At 42.6% G+C, this 16,190-nt stretch overlaps 2 protein-coding genes across 3 annotated transcripts in view; both read right to left on the reverse strand.

Annotated features, from left to right (window-relative positions):
* Position 1: 1 nt before the first annotated feature.
* Positions 2-10,909, reverse strand: CCDC181 (coiled-coil domain containing 181). Of its 2 annotated transcripts, XM_054974936.1 has the most exons (6): positions 10,772-10,909; positions 5,850-6,779; positions 3,960-4,106; positions 2,599-2,753; positions 1,375-1,458; positions 856-942 (listed from the first exon to the last, which is right to left on the reverse strand). In XM_054974936.1, exons 1-5 carry the CDS (start codon positions 10,907-10,909, stop codon positions 1,410-1,412), a joined length of 1,419 nt encoding a protein of 472 aa, XP_054830911.1. In that variant the 3' UTR covers positions 856-942; positions 1,375-1,409. The 2 variants fall into 2 exon arrangements, with proteins under 2 accessions (XP_054830910.1, XP_054830911.1); XM_054974935.1 differs by lacking the exon at positions 1,375-1,458 and having other exon boundaries at positions 2-942.
* SLC19A2 (solute carrier family 19 member 2) overlaps positions 10,846-16,190 on the reverse strand; it is a 39,724-nt gene continuing 34,379 nt past the window's right edge. Inside the window, exon 7 of the mRNA XM_054974938.1 lies at positions 10,846-10,932. Coding sequence (XP_054830913.1) covers positions 10,922-10,932 — 11 coding nt within the window. The 3' untranslated portion in view covers positions 10,846-10,921. The remainder of the gene's footprint in view (positions 10,933-16,190) is intronic.

Below are 16,190 nucleotides of genomic sequence, written 5' to 3' on the forward strand. Positions count from 1 at the left end.
ATGTAATCCTCACTCCCTCCCGCACAGAGCAGGAAAAGTTATAGGAAAACGAAACAAAACACTGCAAACTTCCAAGTTCTCCATGAGTTCAGCCAACTGAGGGAAGCTGTGTCTGAGGTCATGCTTTTGAAATTTTGTTTCGCCAATATCCTTGGCAAAATACTGAGGAGGTATGCAGATTTAAAATAGTGTTGCTGTCAAGATGCACACCTGGCATTCTGGGAGCAAAAAACTTTAAAAGGGGATTCCTCCCACTGGAAATACAAAAAGTGGCTCTCAGAGGATATGCCTCCCTGTCCCCTACTCCCTGACAAGTTCTGGAGAAGCCAAAAGATTGCACACTGTTTTGTGTCATTCTGGTTGCTCCTAATAAAAGGTATTACATGGCTTTTGTTCTTGTTAGAACAGAAATAATACATGGAATGGTCATAGGACAATTTAGCAGCAGCCGTTGACTAAATGGTAGTGTGACAGTTAAGTGTTGTGTCAACTGCACTAGTACCACAAGATGCTTGACTTGAAGTTATTGTGGTCTGAGAAAAGTTATTTTAAAACATTTTACACAGCAATTGCCATATGGACATTTATTTTGTGGGACTAAGAACCAAGCCACTCACAGATACAAAACAATTTGAGGGGGCAGGATAAAATCACTGAAATTAAGCCATTATTGAAGGATTATGAAACATGTCCCTGGAGAAGCTGCTTCCAGGAGACAGCAACTCAAGCTATACAAGGTAGTCTGTGTGACAAATTTCTAGGCACCTGGTGACTAAATCTCAGCTGTATTGGTCAGTGAAGCGAAGAGTTTTGGGCTCAGAAATGGAACACAGAATATTCTCTATTTGTTTTGCTCTTCGGGCTTCCTGCCGGATCTGTTTTGATCGCTCTTTGGCAGCCAGTATTTCAGCTCGCTTCTCCCGCCTCTTCTTTCTTAGCCATCTGCAAGGGATATGAAATAGTGTGAAGGACTGAACAGGATTATCATTTCCATGTGTGCTGAAGATTAGCTAGCAGTGCACATCTTTAGCAAAAACAGTTGCACTCTGGAACCAAATGGGACACTTAAGACTGTAGTGAAGAAGTAACATTAGGTAAGCCGCAAGGTGTGTTGCAATAGCTGGTTGCAGTTAGTGCCTGTAAAGACTGCACATTTTTAAACTACCAGTAAGCAGTTACCCCCTTGCTGATTCGTCTGGCCTACATAGAATAAAGATTTAGCAACACATAAAACCCGATTCAAAACATCTCTTTCTACTAGAGTTATTCATACTGGGACAGTTTAGATACGGTGAAAGAACCTGTGCATGCATATGTTTCCTTGTACCTTAAGCAATTGGAATTTATTAATGACATAGTTTAGTGCAAACTTACTCTGAGCCAGTGTGATGTAGTAGCTAGGGGTGAGACTAGGATTCCCAATCTGCCATGAAGTTCCCTGTGAGACCTTGGGCCAACCTCACAGAATTGTAATAAGGAAGAAAAGGACAATATAAGCCTCCCTGAAATCCTTGGAAGAAAGACGGGGTAAAAATGTACTAACTAGCTTGTCAATTCTGATGTAATGCTAAACTATAGTTTGTGCTTTTCCTTCAAGCTACAACTGCAAACTACTTTGTAGTTTGCAATCCTGGTTTAATAAGAAAGCGCAAATCATAGTATACCAGTGCAACTGTAAGAATAAGCTATGGTTTGCACTAAAATGAAGGAGAAAACAAAGTAAGCTGCTTTAGATCCCCACTGGAGAGAAAAGCAGGGAGCTTTGATCTGGCAAGCAGTCAAACCAAAGCTTAATTGAAGATGGAAGTGCAAAGGCTGGCCCAAGAACAGGAGTTATTCCAATACTAGATAGTGTTACACTGCTCAAAAAAATCAAGTGGGCAGCTTGGAATATTTTGACTAATCTTCCCTTTAGACAGTTGAGTGTCAAAAATTGCTCAGAATGCCTTTAACCAACTAAAGCTGGCTTGTCAGCTATGACCTTTTCTGGATAAAGCTGACCTGGCCACAGTCATACAACATGGTAATATCCAGATTTGACTATTTTAACACATTCTAGATGGGGGTGCCCGTGGGATGATTTGGAAACTTCAAGTAGTCCAAAATGCAGCAATTAGGGCCCTTATCAGCACTTACCAGGGTGATCATATTAAGTCAGTGTTACATAGACAGAAAAGGGGAGTGTTGGTTTTTGCCAGTTTCCCCTTCCCACTATACACCCCTATGGTGTTGCTGGTTGACCCCCATGGCAAAATTCCAGGCGGCATAGCAGGTTGTAGCAAGAGAGAAGCAAGTTTGTGTACATTACCATACTCTGAATGTGCTAGATATGAGTCCCCCTCCCCAGTCAAACTCTGACATCCCAGGAAGTATAGTACTACAAGCCTTCGGGGTAAATAAATGATGGTCCACATGGTACAAATAAAATGCAGTTTTAATTTAAACATTTTGTACACAAGGACTACCGTTCATTCAAACAGAACTGTGTTCCACAGAACCCCTTAAAATACAGGGTACATGACAAATATTCTAAATAAAATTGCTGAAGGAGGAGATGCAATTTTTCTTTATGGAAATTAACAATGAACAAAAACTTACTGTTTATAAGCTTTATCATTTTCTGCAGTTCTTGGAAGGAAGAACATGTGCTCTTCCTGCTGTTTCTGATTTTCAAGCTGTTTTTCTTTCATCTGTTCTCGTTGCTTTTTTTTAAGCCACAACCTGAAAGCTTCATCTGGATTTCTGTTATCCTGCTATTGAAAAAAATAAACACAGATCTATTTTTCTGTCAGCCAATCTACTGCAAATACAAATGTGAGCAGTTTTATAATTATTTGTTCCCAATGGACAAACTGAGCACTTGCCATCCAAAAAACTGGAACTGAAAGGTTGAAAAGTCAAACTGATTTATGACTGTCAAAGGAAACAGGTATGCTGAGAAAGTAGAAAACGCAATCGAATTTTATGATTAGATACTAGGCTACATTTTCATACAACCTTTACCTTGTTTACATGCCTTGCCATCAGAATAGTGATCTTGCCTCAGAAAAGGCTAGATGTAACTCATTTGGTTTTTTTAAGCTAGTTAATCGTAATAGGATTTTGGTTTTTTGGAGTTCAACCTTTGTGATCAAATGTCAATTAACTCTAGCTACTAACTTCCTATTGATTTCAGTAGGAGATAAAATACAGCTTGCAAACTAGGCTCTCATAGGCCCACTAAAAACCTACTACAGCTCATACTTTTGTGAAACACCAGAAGACACTTTATTTCCTCTTTGAATTCCCCCTCATGTATACTGCTTCCTCCACAACAGACTACCTTATCCACATCACAATTAAAATTCCTTTCATATGCTGTACTTGCTGTACTTGAAGTATACAACATTCCACTTCCATGCAATCTCATTTTTACCCTGCTTATATTTCACTAAAGCAACAGTGACTTATAGTACTATTTACCCACTAACTGTTACTTCTTATCTTGCCTCTTCAAAACTCTTAACTTCCGTCCCCTGAACCTGGACCTTTGCACAATTTTCGACACCAATATCATTCTTTCCTTTATTCTGCTATGTTTTTCTGCATCTCCACAAATCAGGCCAGATGTGAAATATCCTCAATTAAATCCAAAAGTTCTTTAAGGGACTGCATAGCGGCTGCAGTCAGCAAACTGGATTTTTGAAAACAATGTGGGGGATGCATGGGATTATATTAAACTGAAAGGCAATATGCAAATACTCATATTTCATTTGTGACAGCCTGGCAAGTGAGTTTCTAAATAGCTAGTACTTGCATTACCTGTAAGAATGTGATCTTGGGTCCAGTGGGTCACATAAATACTGACAGCTACCATTCTGAAATGAAATGCTGGGCTGCAGCTCACTCAAGGAATTTCATGCAATCTATTTTTCACTTTTCAGAACTCTGCTAAATACCCAAAGGCAACTTTAACTTACTCTACTATTCAAATCTTCCAGCTCTTTTGCACGCTGAAGTCGTCTCTCTTCTTGCATTTGTCCCTTTTTCTTCTCCAGCCAAGCTCTGAAGACCATCTCATTTTCGCTCCTTTTCTGCTCTTCCTGTTCTCTTCTCCGTGCTTCTTCCTTGTGTTAATTTTTAAATTAGATTTTTAAGTAATCCCATTCAAAGCAAAGGATATAATTTCAGTGTAAAAGCAACGCATTAAAATTGTTTGAAATTATACTAGCCAGATTTTCAAAGAGATGGAATGTGAATATTATCTAATAATAGCAATTACAAAACCTACAATTAAGATGAACAGACTGGGAGATACTAAGTGTATCCAGGTAAATAAAAGTTGGGGGAAGGGGGTGATTCCAGATGGCACAATTTGTAAGTGTTAGGTGTACAGATATCTTCAAGACAGAAGGGAACTGTATTAACCATCATGTCCGTCCAAACATTAGCAGGATCAGAACAGGAGGTAACCTTGAAGATTAGTGACTCTCTAAGAAAAAAAATCATGCTATTTGGTACATCTTTCATTAAGCACCTTATTTCTGGTTTAAACTACAGAACAAAATTAACCAAGAGGGAAGCTGCCAGTTGCCCTAGATCTGTGATGAACGAAGATGTGTATAGTTCATGGGAACATGTCAAATTTCTAGATTTGAATGCACACATGGCCCCATCTGTTCAAGGCTCCAAGTCATAACAACTACTTTAGTAGTCCTTAGTGCATAGTTGGAGGTGACTTGACAGCACATAACACACAGTGAATAATAATCCTTACTATATTTAATAAGTAAAATATGTAGTTTGGTCATAAGGTTCTACTCCCACCTCTTTACAGTGCTTGATGTGGATTCCCTGGCATGTTCAGTTAAAAGGATTAGATGATATTAAAGATGTCTATCTGACATTCTGGAGAACTGCTGCCAAACAGAGAAGACAACACTGATCTTGGTAGATCTAATTTAGTAAAAAGCAGCTTCATGGGGGGCTGTGTCCAAAATTTTAAAAACAGTCATACAAATATGATAGATATATTGTCGAAGGCTTTCACGGCTGGAGAAATGGTTGTTGTGGATTTTCCAGTCTATATAGCCGTGGTCTTGGCATTGTAGTTCCTGACATTTCGCCAGCAGCTGTGACTGGCATCTTCACAGTGTGTGACTCTGAGAGATCGCTGTCTTTTGGTGCTACACCTCTGAAGATGCCAGTCACAGCTGCTGGCGAAATGTCAGGAACTACAATGCCAAGACCACAGATATACAGCCCGGAAAATCCACAACAACCAAATATGATAGAGTTGCACCTTGCATTATTATGGAACTGATAGCCATAATAGAACAATACTATAATATTCTGGAAATGGCCATAGCTTAGATGACTTTAGAAAAGGGCAGGGATGATGCAAACACCAATTAGGCATGACAGCAAAACAGAACCTCCATTTTCTTCTAAATACCAGTTTCTGGGGGACTAACAACAGAGCCTTCATGTTCTGCTTGTAACCATTCTACAAACATATGATTAGCCACTGTTATAATAAATGCTGGACTAGATGGACTCCTGATTTCATCCAGCATGATTCTTCTGATAGCCGCATGCTAAAAGCAGCACCTCTCTCTAAAAGCCAGTTTTAAAAGGCAGGTCTTACTCCTCTCTCTGAAAATTAAAAGATGTACCATGGCACATATCCATAAGCAGTTCATTCCAAAGCTTCCAGAACAGGATGAAGCAAAACTTGCTTCCTCTCTGTAAGTGTATTAGCTTATTTTAATTATGGGATTTGGCACAAGGTCCTGCCTACTGATCTTAATACGAAAGAAAGTGCAAAAGGAAGTAGCACTCTGATCTGCTCGTTTCCTTGATACTCTCACCTGTTTCCTTAATTTCTCTCTTCTTTGTTCCATTTGCTTTTGCAGTTCTTTTTGCCTGGGTGACAGACAATAAGTAGAACTTCTTACACCCACATTTGCAGACTGCACCCTGCGTGGGCTTTTCCCTCTTTCCACATTCCTTGTAATGTTGATGGCAGAGCTTGGTCGAATGGGGGGTGATTGAGGGAAATAAAGAATCCCTTCTCCAGAAGAAGAACAAGATGTTCCAGATGACTGTACTAAGGAGTCTTCTTTTGTTAGACAGAAAGTACCCAAAACAGCAGTGTGGGAAGTTTTAGGAGAAATACATTGAGCTTCAATGTCACTAAAAGAAACACTGAGTGGAGGAAAGGCGCCCTGGCTCTCAATGTCACGTATGCTAAGGAGTTCAAACTTCCCATCTCTTTCTACTAGAATTTTGCCATCCTTGTGTTCATCATCCAAAGAACCGTTAATAGGAAAAGGTGTATCTTTCCGTCCTGGTTCATTAGAAATGTGGAATTGAGACAGTCTACCTGAAATGTCCATTTCCCTGTGAGGATCAATTTTATCAATTTCAATAGCACTCAAAGGAGGGACTTCCAGATCTACTAGATGATCCTTGAATTTTAGTTTCTTCTCTTTGGTTTCATCCAAAGGTTCCTGAGACAACAGAAGTTTGTTGGCTTCTTCAATTTTCTCCAAGATGTAACGCTTTATTTCTTCATCATCCTCATCCAAGTCCTCCTGGTTTGATTCCTGACAGGAGTTTTCACTCTCAGTATCAGATACTTGCTCTAATCGTTTAGTAGGATGTCCAGAAACAGAATCTGCTTGATTTTGCTGCCCCTCGTCTTTCAGAGCATCCTCAGGATCTGGAGGTTCCTTTGAAGAATGTCTTCCTTCTTTGGTAATATTTGTTTCAACCTCCTCTTCATTTTCTTCATGATTCTGAGAAGAAATTAAAAATAACTATTTGTATTAGACTAAATAACGATTTTGGTGATTTGGATTATGGCATTGATCCTGTTTAGTGCATGCAGAGAAACGTGTGTAAGCCACCCCATGGCAATCTCGTATTCCTCTGAAATCATTATTCCATGCCTAGGTAGGTATCAGCAGGATGGGTGAATTGTCAAAAATCACACCCTTCCTTTACTGCTGGTGGAAGTCCAAAACAAATAGTTCCAAAACATTGTTACGATTCACCCCTACATGTTTTCAAGGCTTTAATGTCTTTTAAGATTTGTATATAAACTTTCTTTTTAAGAAATTAACATTCCTATACACCTCATTAACCTGGATATCATAACATCCAATGTTTCCAAGACTATTTTTCCATCTGTAAGTTTCAGTGTGGTGGCATGAGTTTTTGTAATCCTAAATCAGCAGATATAAAAATACGCTTCATGCCAACTGATGACAGGGGGTGTAGCCCACAAAATCTTATGACCAACTCAATGTTGGTCTTTAATGTACCATAAAACTCCTTTCTGGGTCCCCCCCCTTTCTCTAATAACCAAGTGACATTTATAGCTGAAGTTCACAACCTCTACAAGCAAACTTCTAGAAAAAAAAGTAACAAGGTGCAATGGCTAAAAATTATACTCGGACAAAAGAAACTCAAGTTCAAATCTTTGCTGAGCTGTGATGCTTACTAGGTTTACACATAGAAACAAGGATGTCTAATATATCTCACGGTGCTGTTTGAAGTTAAAAACACAACAATGAACTCTTCAAAGGAAGGACAGAATGTAATTGTAATATATAAATGATGCACACGCCTGGTGTTTTATTGATATGAATGCCCTCACAATAAAGGTTCTAAGCAAATTTAGTTAATTTACAGAATTCATTTAGATTACAATTTTCAGAACATGTTTGCCAGATCGGAGGAGGCAAAAAGAAGGCAGCTGTAGTCTAGCCAGAGAGAACCAAGCCATGCACAGATGTGTTGTTTTTACAGCACTCTGAAATCCTAGTCAAGGCTCCTTTGAAACATTTCTCCATATCTATTAAAAATTCTTTGTGCTGAAATAAGAAAAGTATTCTGGTACTCGACATGGGCACAAATGCACATTAAGTATAATGCCCTGTTTACATTGTCTATGTTTCACTCTTACAGATCCAAAATTTATTGTAGACAGTATGCCAATTTAGTTTTATGAGAATGAAAATTAATGAGTGTAACTGGAGTCAGAGAAGCAACACCAAATTATTATTTACAAAAAATTTGCCAGTAATTATCTAGATAAGCTTTGGACACAAAACTCTTTCTCACTCACTTTATATTTTTGTCTTCATATGATCCTAAACAAGCAATTGGCATTACATTGTTTTTCCTGTTATGTTTGAAGTTATCCAGCCTTAGAAATTAAACACTTTATATTCTCTCCAAGCTCCCTCAAGGAAGAGTAGGACAAAAGTGCTCTAAACAGTTTTCCCTTCTATTTTATCTTCACAAGAACTTTACAAGGCAGGTTAGCTTGAGCGAAAATGGGTTGGATCCCAGCTGGATTTCCATGGAGGGAGGGAATAATTTTCACCAATCTCCAACATGCACACTGCAGCCTACAACATCCCCCCAAATGCTGCTGCTTATGGAATAAGGCACCCCTAGAAATAGCTTGGGTGTAATCACTGGTCCCTCCATGGAAGGGGGAATTCTTTGTACATATCCTCCTCTCCTTGTACTCATGGAAATCTAGGTGAGATCCAAGCCAATGAATGACCCAACGTCACTCAGTGAGTTTCACAGCACAGTACAAAATGAACCCAGGTCTGGCAGACTGTGGTCCAACCATTATATTACAGAGACTTTCACTTTGAACAAAGGATGCAGTGCTTAGGAAATCCTGAGGAAATACCACAGTTTCTATTTAAATAATATATTATTAACACTGGGGACTAAAGAAACCCTTAATTAAAAGAAAGACTTATCCATATACACAGGGACTTCGCTCTTCACCTCGCCACCTTCAGGTCCTTATGTTGGTGTCTTCCAGCATTGTTGGGGGCAGAGTTGTACAGCATTTAGCTCTTTGTGGTGGGGGCTCCTGACAGAGCACTTTGGGGAGATGCATTCCACAAGGTGTGTAGTACCTCACACCACTTCCATGAGTGTCCCTGTGTTTTCATGACACAGGTCTTTGACTCAATGCAGTTCCGCTTTGAAAAAATTTTTGTGCACATGCACCTTAGTAATATGCTGGGAACTCCATCATCGAATCACAAGCAGAGGGGATCCCCCTACCAGGGCTGTGACCTAAAGAGGTAACACTACCACACAATAAACACTGTAGAACCAATTGAAATTACTCTATAATAAATATTTATATATTAATTTATACAATTTTATCAAAAGTGCAATATTGAAGTGCAAGGTTCCCAAAGTGCTCATACAAGTTCCTATATTCAATTATTCCACTATACTGACACTAAATATCCAAGAGACAATATACAAAGTAATATAACCGTATTCTCTACGAAAGTCCATACAATAATACAAAAGTACAAAAGATCACAGTTCACAGTTCAAAAGTACAAAAAATCAAATGGATATGCGAAAGATAGTTTTCCTTCCTTTTTAGATGTGGTAGATGCACCCGGAAACTGTTCTTCACAAGACTGTATCCACCAAAGTAGGTATATTCATGAAGGAACAAATCCAGTTCAACACACAATTGTTATTGTTTGTTGTTTCTTCTCAGGTAGGCTCACCACCAAGGATGCCAGGGGCTCAACCGCCCCCACCCCCAAGCCCCGCTTGAAGAGCTGCCAGCAAAAGATTCTCGTTTCGCTTTAACACTTTGTCAAGGGCGAACTTTAATACCGAAGCCTCCTGCAAACATTCTGAGGAATGAAGATGGTAAAGCTAGCTACCTAGGTTTTGCAGTATACTGAATGCAGTATACTGTGTGTGTGTTGGATGCAATATACACACAGAAAAGATAGGTAGCGTGTGGTAGTGTGACCTCTTTAGGTCACAGCCCTGGTAGGGGAATCCCCTCCATTGGTAACATGTAGTGTTTTCCAGGGCAGCCTCTCTTTTGTCGTTGGGAACTCCATCATCAGCAAGGGACTCCAAAGGAACACCACCTTCTACTTTTCCCCATTTGTCTACATATCTCTATTACCATTATTGGTCTCTCTCTGTCTATAGTCTTTATAAAGCAGCAGAAACATAAAATGCAATGTGTACTAGCTGATGTTATTTTTCAACAGTGGAATGTTATTGATATGCAACTTATTTTTTTAAAAAAATACTCAGTCCTAAAAAATGGCACCAGGGAACACAGCAGCTTAACAGACAATCTAGAGGGGGTGATGTCAACTCACAAAATAGACCTGTACCTGACCCCTACCCCAAATAAAAACAAGAAAAAATATGAAAAAATTATGGTCTTTTAAAAATAATTAAGTAGTGGCAAAAATGAAATGCACTGTGTGTCCACTGATTTGACATGGCACCAAAACATGGCACCATGCAGGCATGATATCGGAAACGGAGCAGATCTTCCATAAGAAAGAAAAATGCAATGCAGGTGTTTTTGAGGGAAACATTAGAGCAAAGTAGGTTTGAGAAACCTTGTGGAAAACACAAGGAAACAGAGGCACAGGTTTGTAATTGAAACAAAGCACACACTGAGGAAGCAAGCTCTCTCTCTCTCTCTCTCACACACACACACACACACACACACACAAACCGTTTCAAGAGCAGAACCATAGCAATAAGGTGGTCTGGAAGACACAGATGTCTCAAAATCTACTTCAGAAATTTCCCCAAGATTCAGCAGCGGTTGTATGGAAACACTGGATCTCAGCCTAAGCTTAACAGATCCAAAGCGTATGATTAATGGATCCAAAGCCTATGTTTATTATATCATATTTCATATGCCATTTATTTACTGACACAAGACAGTAAATGTAGCATTTTTAAGTACCTGAGTGTCATAAGAGATACCTCTTTCCTCTTCATTAATTAGCCATTCAAGGTCCTTTTCAAAGTCATCTTCATATTCTCCACTTTCTGTGGAATCTCCACTGTCTGTAGATTCAGTGGTGTCTTTCTTACAACTCATTGTGGATGTTCCTTAAAGTAAACCTAAAAATATGGGGGGAAATAATAAAATATTTAATTAGAAATGTATTAGTGCTCACTCAAACAGTATTTTTTCTGGTACACATCCATGTATCCTTGGATATATGCTCATGCAGGCAAATGTAAAATAGGTTATTATGGTCTTGGCCAGAAACAATTCCCATAATTACAAAGGCATCTTTTCCAGGCAAGTTCCATTTTGTTCAGCGTCTACTCCCAGGAGAGAACTATTAGGATTGCACTGTATATTTAAGAATGTTCTGTTGTACAATTTTCTATGTATGCACAGAGGTCCTTTGGGAAGTAGGATCAGCTGTACATTCAGCTCACAAGTCTTTGGCCTATGCACATAAGGAATTGTAATTTAGCGCTACAATGACAAACTAGGAACAGTAGAAGCTCTCGTGCAGACTTCGCCTATTTTTCTTTCCAGTTGTTTACCTATCTGTCATATAAAAATTAACCTCACGTGACACAATTTTAACTGAATAATCCAAGGCCAGAAGAAGAATTTAGCGCAAGGACTGAATGGGATTTCTTTTCCATGAGTCTTTTTACTAGATACCCAGTGAGACAGAGGCTGGCTTTGAATGTATGGGTGTACTAGTGGTATACTGTCAGCTCAGCTCTCTGGCTGAGCTGACAGAGGTGGTCTCAGACTTGGGTGCTGAGGACCCCAAGGATGAATGTCTTTGGGGACTTCAACATACATGCCAAGGCTGTCTTGTCAGGTCAGGCTCAGGACTTCATGGCCACCATGACAACCATGGGACTGTCTCAGATTGTAACAGGCCAAAGCACTAAGAAGGACATAAGTTGTGTCAGGGCTTGTCGCTGCCGCCGCTGGGCAGGGCCCCAGCTGGGCCGGCCCTGACGTCGGAGGGGCGCCAGGGATGCTGCAGGACCCTGCTCTCTGGAAGGGAGGGGCGGTATACATCGCCCTGGCTCCCTCTCAATCCACTCACTGGCCTGCTCAACCTGGTCTGCTTACCCTCTGCGTCCTCCATCATCTCCTCCTCCCAGAACTCTCGTCCAAGCCACCACTCACACACTGCTCTGCTCTCACTCCACACCATCTCTCCTTACTCACACCCACCACCTCAGAGCTCGTCCCAGCCACCTTATATAGGGTTTCCTTTCCCCACCCCGCCCTCCTTCTAGGCTTGTTCCCTCTCCTGACTTGGCCCAGCTGTGCCTCCCCTCAGGTGTTTCCCTCCTACCTCTAATCCCTTCTTGGCTTCCTTGCCTTACTGGCAGGGTGGGGTTGAATGCGAGCCATCACCAGCTGAGGTCTCCTTGGCCTTGCTCACGAGGAGCTACCCCAGTAGGCCTTTGAACTGCTGAGCTAGCCTGGCCTTGCTCATGAGGAACTGCCCCAGCCGGCTGCTGTGCTGCTGCGCCTCCTTGGCCTTGCTCGCGAGGAATTGCCCTGGCCAGCTTCTGGGCTGCCTGCTCATTGCTGCTGGGCGGGGCTACCCATCTCCTCCCCCAGAATGCCTGTGGCAGCTCCACCTGGAGGGGCTTGGCTCCTAGCAACTCCTGAGCCAGGCTACTGTCCTCTCGCCAGGGTGTGGCTCTGGGCTGTAGTGGCTGCTTCTCCTCCTTGGCTGGTAAGGGCTCTGTTTGGGCTGTTGCTGGGTCCCTATTCCCCCTGCCTTGGCCCTTTTCCTCTAGCCTGTTTAGCCCCCTCTCTTCCCCCTGGAGGGTGGGACTAGCTGGCCTCTCCCTGCTCCCCCCAGCCTTGAGGCTTTGGCCTTTCGCCCCTTCCCCCTGGAGTAGGCAGGTTCTGGCTCTGTTTGCCAGTCAGAACGGTTGAACTGCTGTCTCCCGGCTGCCCCCCGCTGCTGCCTGCCAGCAAGTCCGGGGGCTGGGCTGCTGACCCCGGACAAGTTGGATCTTCTTTTTCGTACTGAGCAGCTTGCCAATGATCTGATTAGGGGGATGGAGGTTCAGCCCTTGTCATGGCTGTCTTGTGAAGGCACAGTTGAATTTGCTCCCTCTTCCTTGCAGGGGGAGTAGACCAATTCAGATGGTCTGTCCTCGCAGATTAACACATCCTGTAGGTTTCCTGAGAGCTCTAGATTTTCAGAGCTTCTCCGGTGACTCTGTGTAGGGCTTCGTAGCTGCATGGAATGATGGGACTGGCTAAATGCTCCTTAACATCCTCCTCCGTGCTCTGTGAGGTCCCCAGCTCCTTGTTTTACAAGAGAGCTGGGTGATATGAAGTGGACTGGAAGATGACTACAGTGATGCTGGTGGAAGACTCAGGAAGGACAAATCAGAAAGAGCGCATCATAGAGCCTGTTTGCAGGCCCATAGAGTTGGTGGTAATGATGGTGAAGAGAACTTTCTTCTCTGCCACCACTGTATCAGCAGAATCTCATCCAGCTCAACTGTTTAAAGTGGTACATGATTTGGTAACATTCATGACTTTGTAACATCTCAATCTAATCCTGTCAGTGATGAAAATTGGGCACCAAGCTGCGGTGTTTTTGCTAAGTGCTTTGCTGACAAAATCTCTCTCATACATTCCAAACTGGAGGCCAAGTCGATGTGTCAGAAGAGCCTGCTTGTCCCTTTATTATGGATCATTTCATACTGATTCTGCCTACGGATACTAATGGGAGGAAAGGCAGCATGGTATAGCTTTTGAGGGTTTGACTGACAGGCATCTTTTAAGAGGAGAGGAAAGGATTTGAGGATTGTTATTTTCTTTTGGTTTTAACTGTAAATTTAATCAACCATTGTAAGGAGCTTTGAACTATACAAAAAGGCGGGGTATAAATGTTTTAATAAATGAATAAATCTCTAGAATTGTACTTTACTTTTCTAAACAACACCAATAGAAAAATATCATCAGAAACTGGACAGAAAATCTCTATAGAGATGAGAGAGAGTATTGTGTGTCAGGTATCATCTCCATGTAACCTAGATTCAGTTGTTATTTACTTAGAGTCTGTTACATTGATCAGATTACAAGTAAATCTTGATCTAAAGCACAGCTCATTCAGAGAAATTAGTTAAACTAATGATCAAATGGTACTTCCCATCTTGAATACATTCAGGGTTCACAGAATCATGAAAGACAATTAAGCCAAACAAAGGAGGCCTTAAACTGCCAAAATTAAATATATGAAATGTATAGTCAATTGATATTTGAAAGCAGTACTTAATCATGAGAGAATTTAGTATTCTGGCCTTTCAATTATATTCTTAGAAGCAAATAAATGTAAGCTGCATCAAATATAGATGGTACGTTAACTGCGCCTTTTCCTCTAGCAGACTGCAAGGGACGTTAGCAAATTAAATTCCAATATTTTGCTCAATCACTTGCACCCCCCATCCACGAAACATTTTTACTTTCGAAGTTTAACATACTTTCATATATGTATCCCAAACCCCATTATTAAAAAAAAATAGAAACAGTAGAATTAAAAGACTTGCCTGACCAAATAAAGTGAATAACTCTGTTCTTTTTTGCTCCCAGAATAGGAGATAAGAGTGACCTCTCGCTCGCTCGCTCTCCCTCCCTCCGGCTTCTCTTGTGTGGCAGAGGCAGAAGGTGCTGCTTGAAATCAGCAGGAAAGGAACCCAAGTGCCACCAACCCACTTTCTGAGCACCACTTGAGCGCTCAGTTATTAAAACTTTTCTCCGTCGGACGTATCTATGAATAACTTGTTGATATCTTCCCTATAGCACCGGCTCAGAATAGCTACTTCTCCCCACACCCCTGCAATGTAAAGCAGTTAAGCGTATTCCAGACGGAGAAAAGAAAAGGGCGACAAAGCTTCCCAGTGGAGTCAGCCGCTGTCCAGTTTTCCGGACTCGGAGCGATAACCTTGAGGGACGCAGCTCGGCAACAGCTGCTGAGAAGGATTACGGCGACAGCTCTCGAGCCAAAAGCTCCCTACTTTGGCGTCGAGGCTCACTAAGCCCTGAAGAGCAGGTCTCCACGAGCCTTCAGCTGTTTCCATGGCAGCCGTCGGAGGCTCAGCTCCGCGGGATAACGGCCGCCTTCCAGTCTGCGCCTTCCGAAGGAACGGCTCGGCTCCAGAGCCGTCGTCTGTCCCCGGGAGAAGGGCGCGGGAAAGCCTGCGCCCGCCTCCACCGCAGTCCCTCCGGTGAGAAACAGCCGCCGCCGCCCTCTCATTCCGAGTCCTCGGCCTCTTTCGGCCGGGGACGCCAGATGAGGCTTCGCTAACGCGCCACCTTCGGCTGCTCTCCCTCGCGGCTCCGAGCTTCAGCATGCCGAACTCCCCTCATAGGTAATCGAGAGCCTTGCTGGGCGGCAAGCAAGCCTCGGCCTCACCGCCCCTCTAGGCAACACGCTTGCCCCATTCCCTCCCCGCTTTCACCTGCAGACAGCGCCGCGCGGCGACCCGCCTTCCATGGCGTTGTCATGGTAAACGCGGTACCCACCATCTCTCCCAGCGCCCCCCCCATACTCACCCAGAGGACGGCGGCTGTAAAAGACCAAACCTTAAACCTGCCGTCACGCACCACGCGTCCCCGTCACCATAGCAACTGCCGGCCAAGGTGATCTCGCGGAAAGACAAACGCGAGGCCGCGCTGCCCTGGGGCCCTTGCCATTTCCATGGAGACGCCATGAAAGGTCGCGCGGGCTGGAAACCGGTGTGGAGGAGGTGTCGCTCACGCAGGCTTCAATTGGCCGATGCCATAAATACGAAGCCCTTTCAAGCGAGTCTGACAGGAAAGTGGAGGCAGCGGTTCTCGTAGGGGCAGGGTGTGTTGCGGAAGGCATTTCTCATCAGTGAAGTAGAAAAAGTGGTACAGCCATATTGATCAATAACCCCCCCGCCCCCGCCCTCAACAAGAACAACATCCGTGTAATACCTTTTATTGCGCAGTGTTGTGTTCTGATTTGGTTGGTCTTGCTTGTGGGAATTTCATCCGTGGCCACGCTCAGGAAATACAGATAGCTATCAAATTCAGCCTAATTCAGAAACAAATCTGGCTGCATTCAGGAGGACATTTCCCTACACTGCGAGCTTAGCACGGCGGCCAGGCAGTCCAATCTAATGCATACTTAGAAGCTATTCCTATTGAGCTCAGTGGGCCTACCTCCCAAGTAATTGTGCATAAGACTGTAGCCTGAAGATTCTCCCTTCGTTTTCACCACATGGGATTATGAGAGCAAAAAAACCAATTTTTTTAAGCACTGCAAGGGTACAAACTCGTGCATACAGTTCATGTCTGTATTTTAAATATATTTTTGTTTTATAATTGTTTCGTCACCAGC

Source organism: Eublepharis macularius, chromosome 3 (genome assembly GCF_028583425.1).
Source record: "Eublepharis macularius isolate TG4126 chromosome 3, MPM_Emac_v1.0, whole genome shotgun sequence".
Lineage (NCBI taxonomy): Eukaryota > Metazoa > Chordata > Lepidosauria > Squamata > Eublepharidae > Eublepharis > Eublepharis macularius.

Bases quoted from the DNA above. Each gene is read 5' to 3' on its own strand.
- CCDC181 (XM_054974935.1), bottom strand. From the start codon at position 10,909: ATGAGTTGTAAGAAAGACACCACTGAATCTACAGACAGTGGAGATTCC. The intron at 2,754-3,959 runs GTAAGTTAAAGT...TTTTTTCAATAG, and splicing joins TGGAAGATTTGAATAGTAGA to CAGGATAACAGAAATCCAGA. The intron at 943-2,598 runs GTAAGTTTTTGT...TATCCCTTGCAG, and splicing joins AATGATAAAGCTTATAAACA to ATGGCTAAGAAAGAAGAGGC.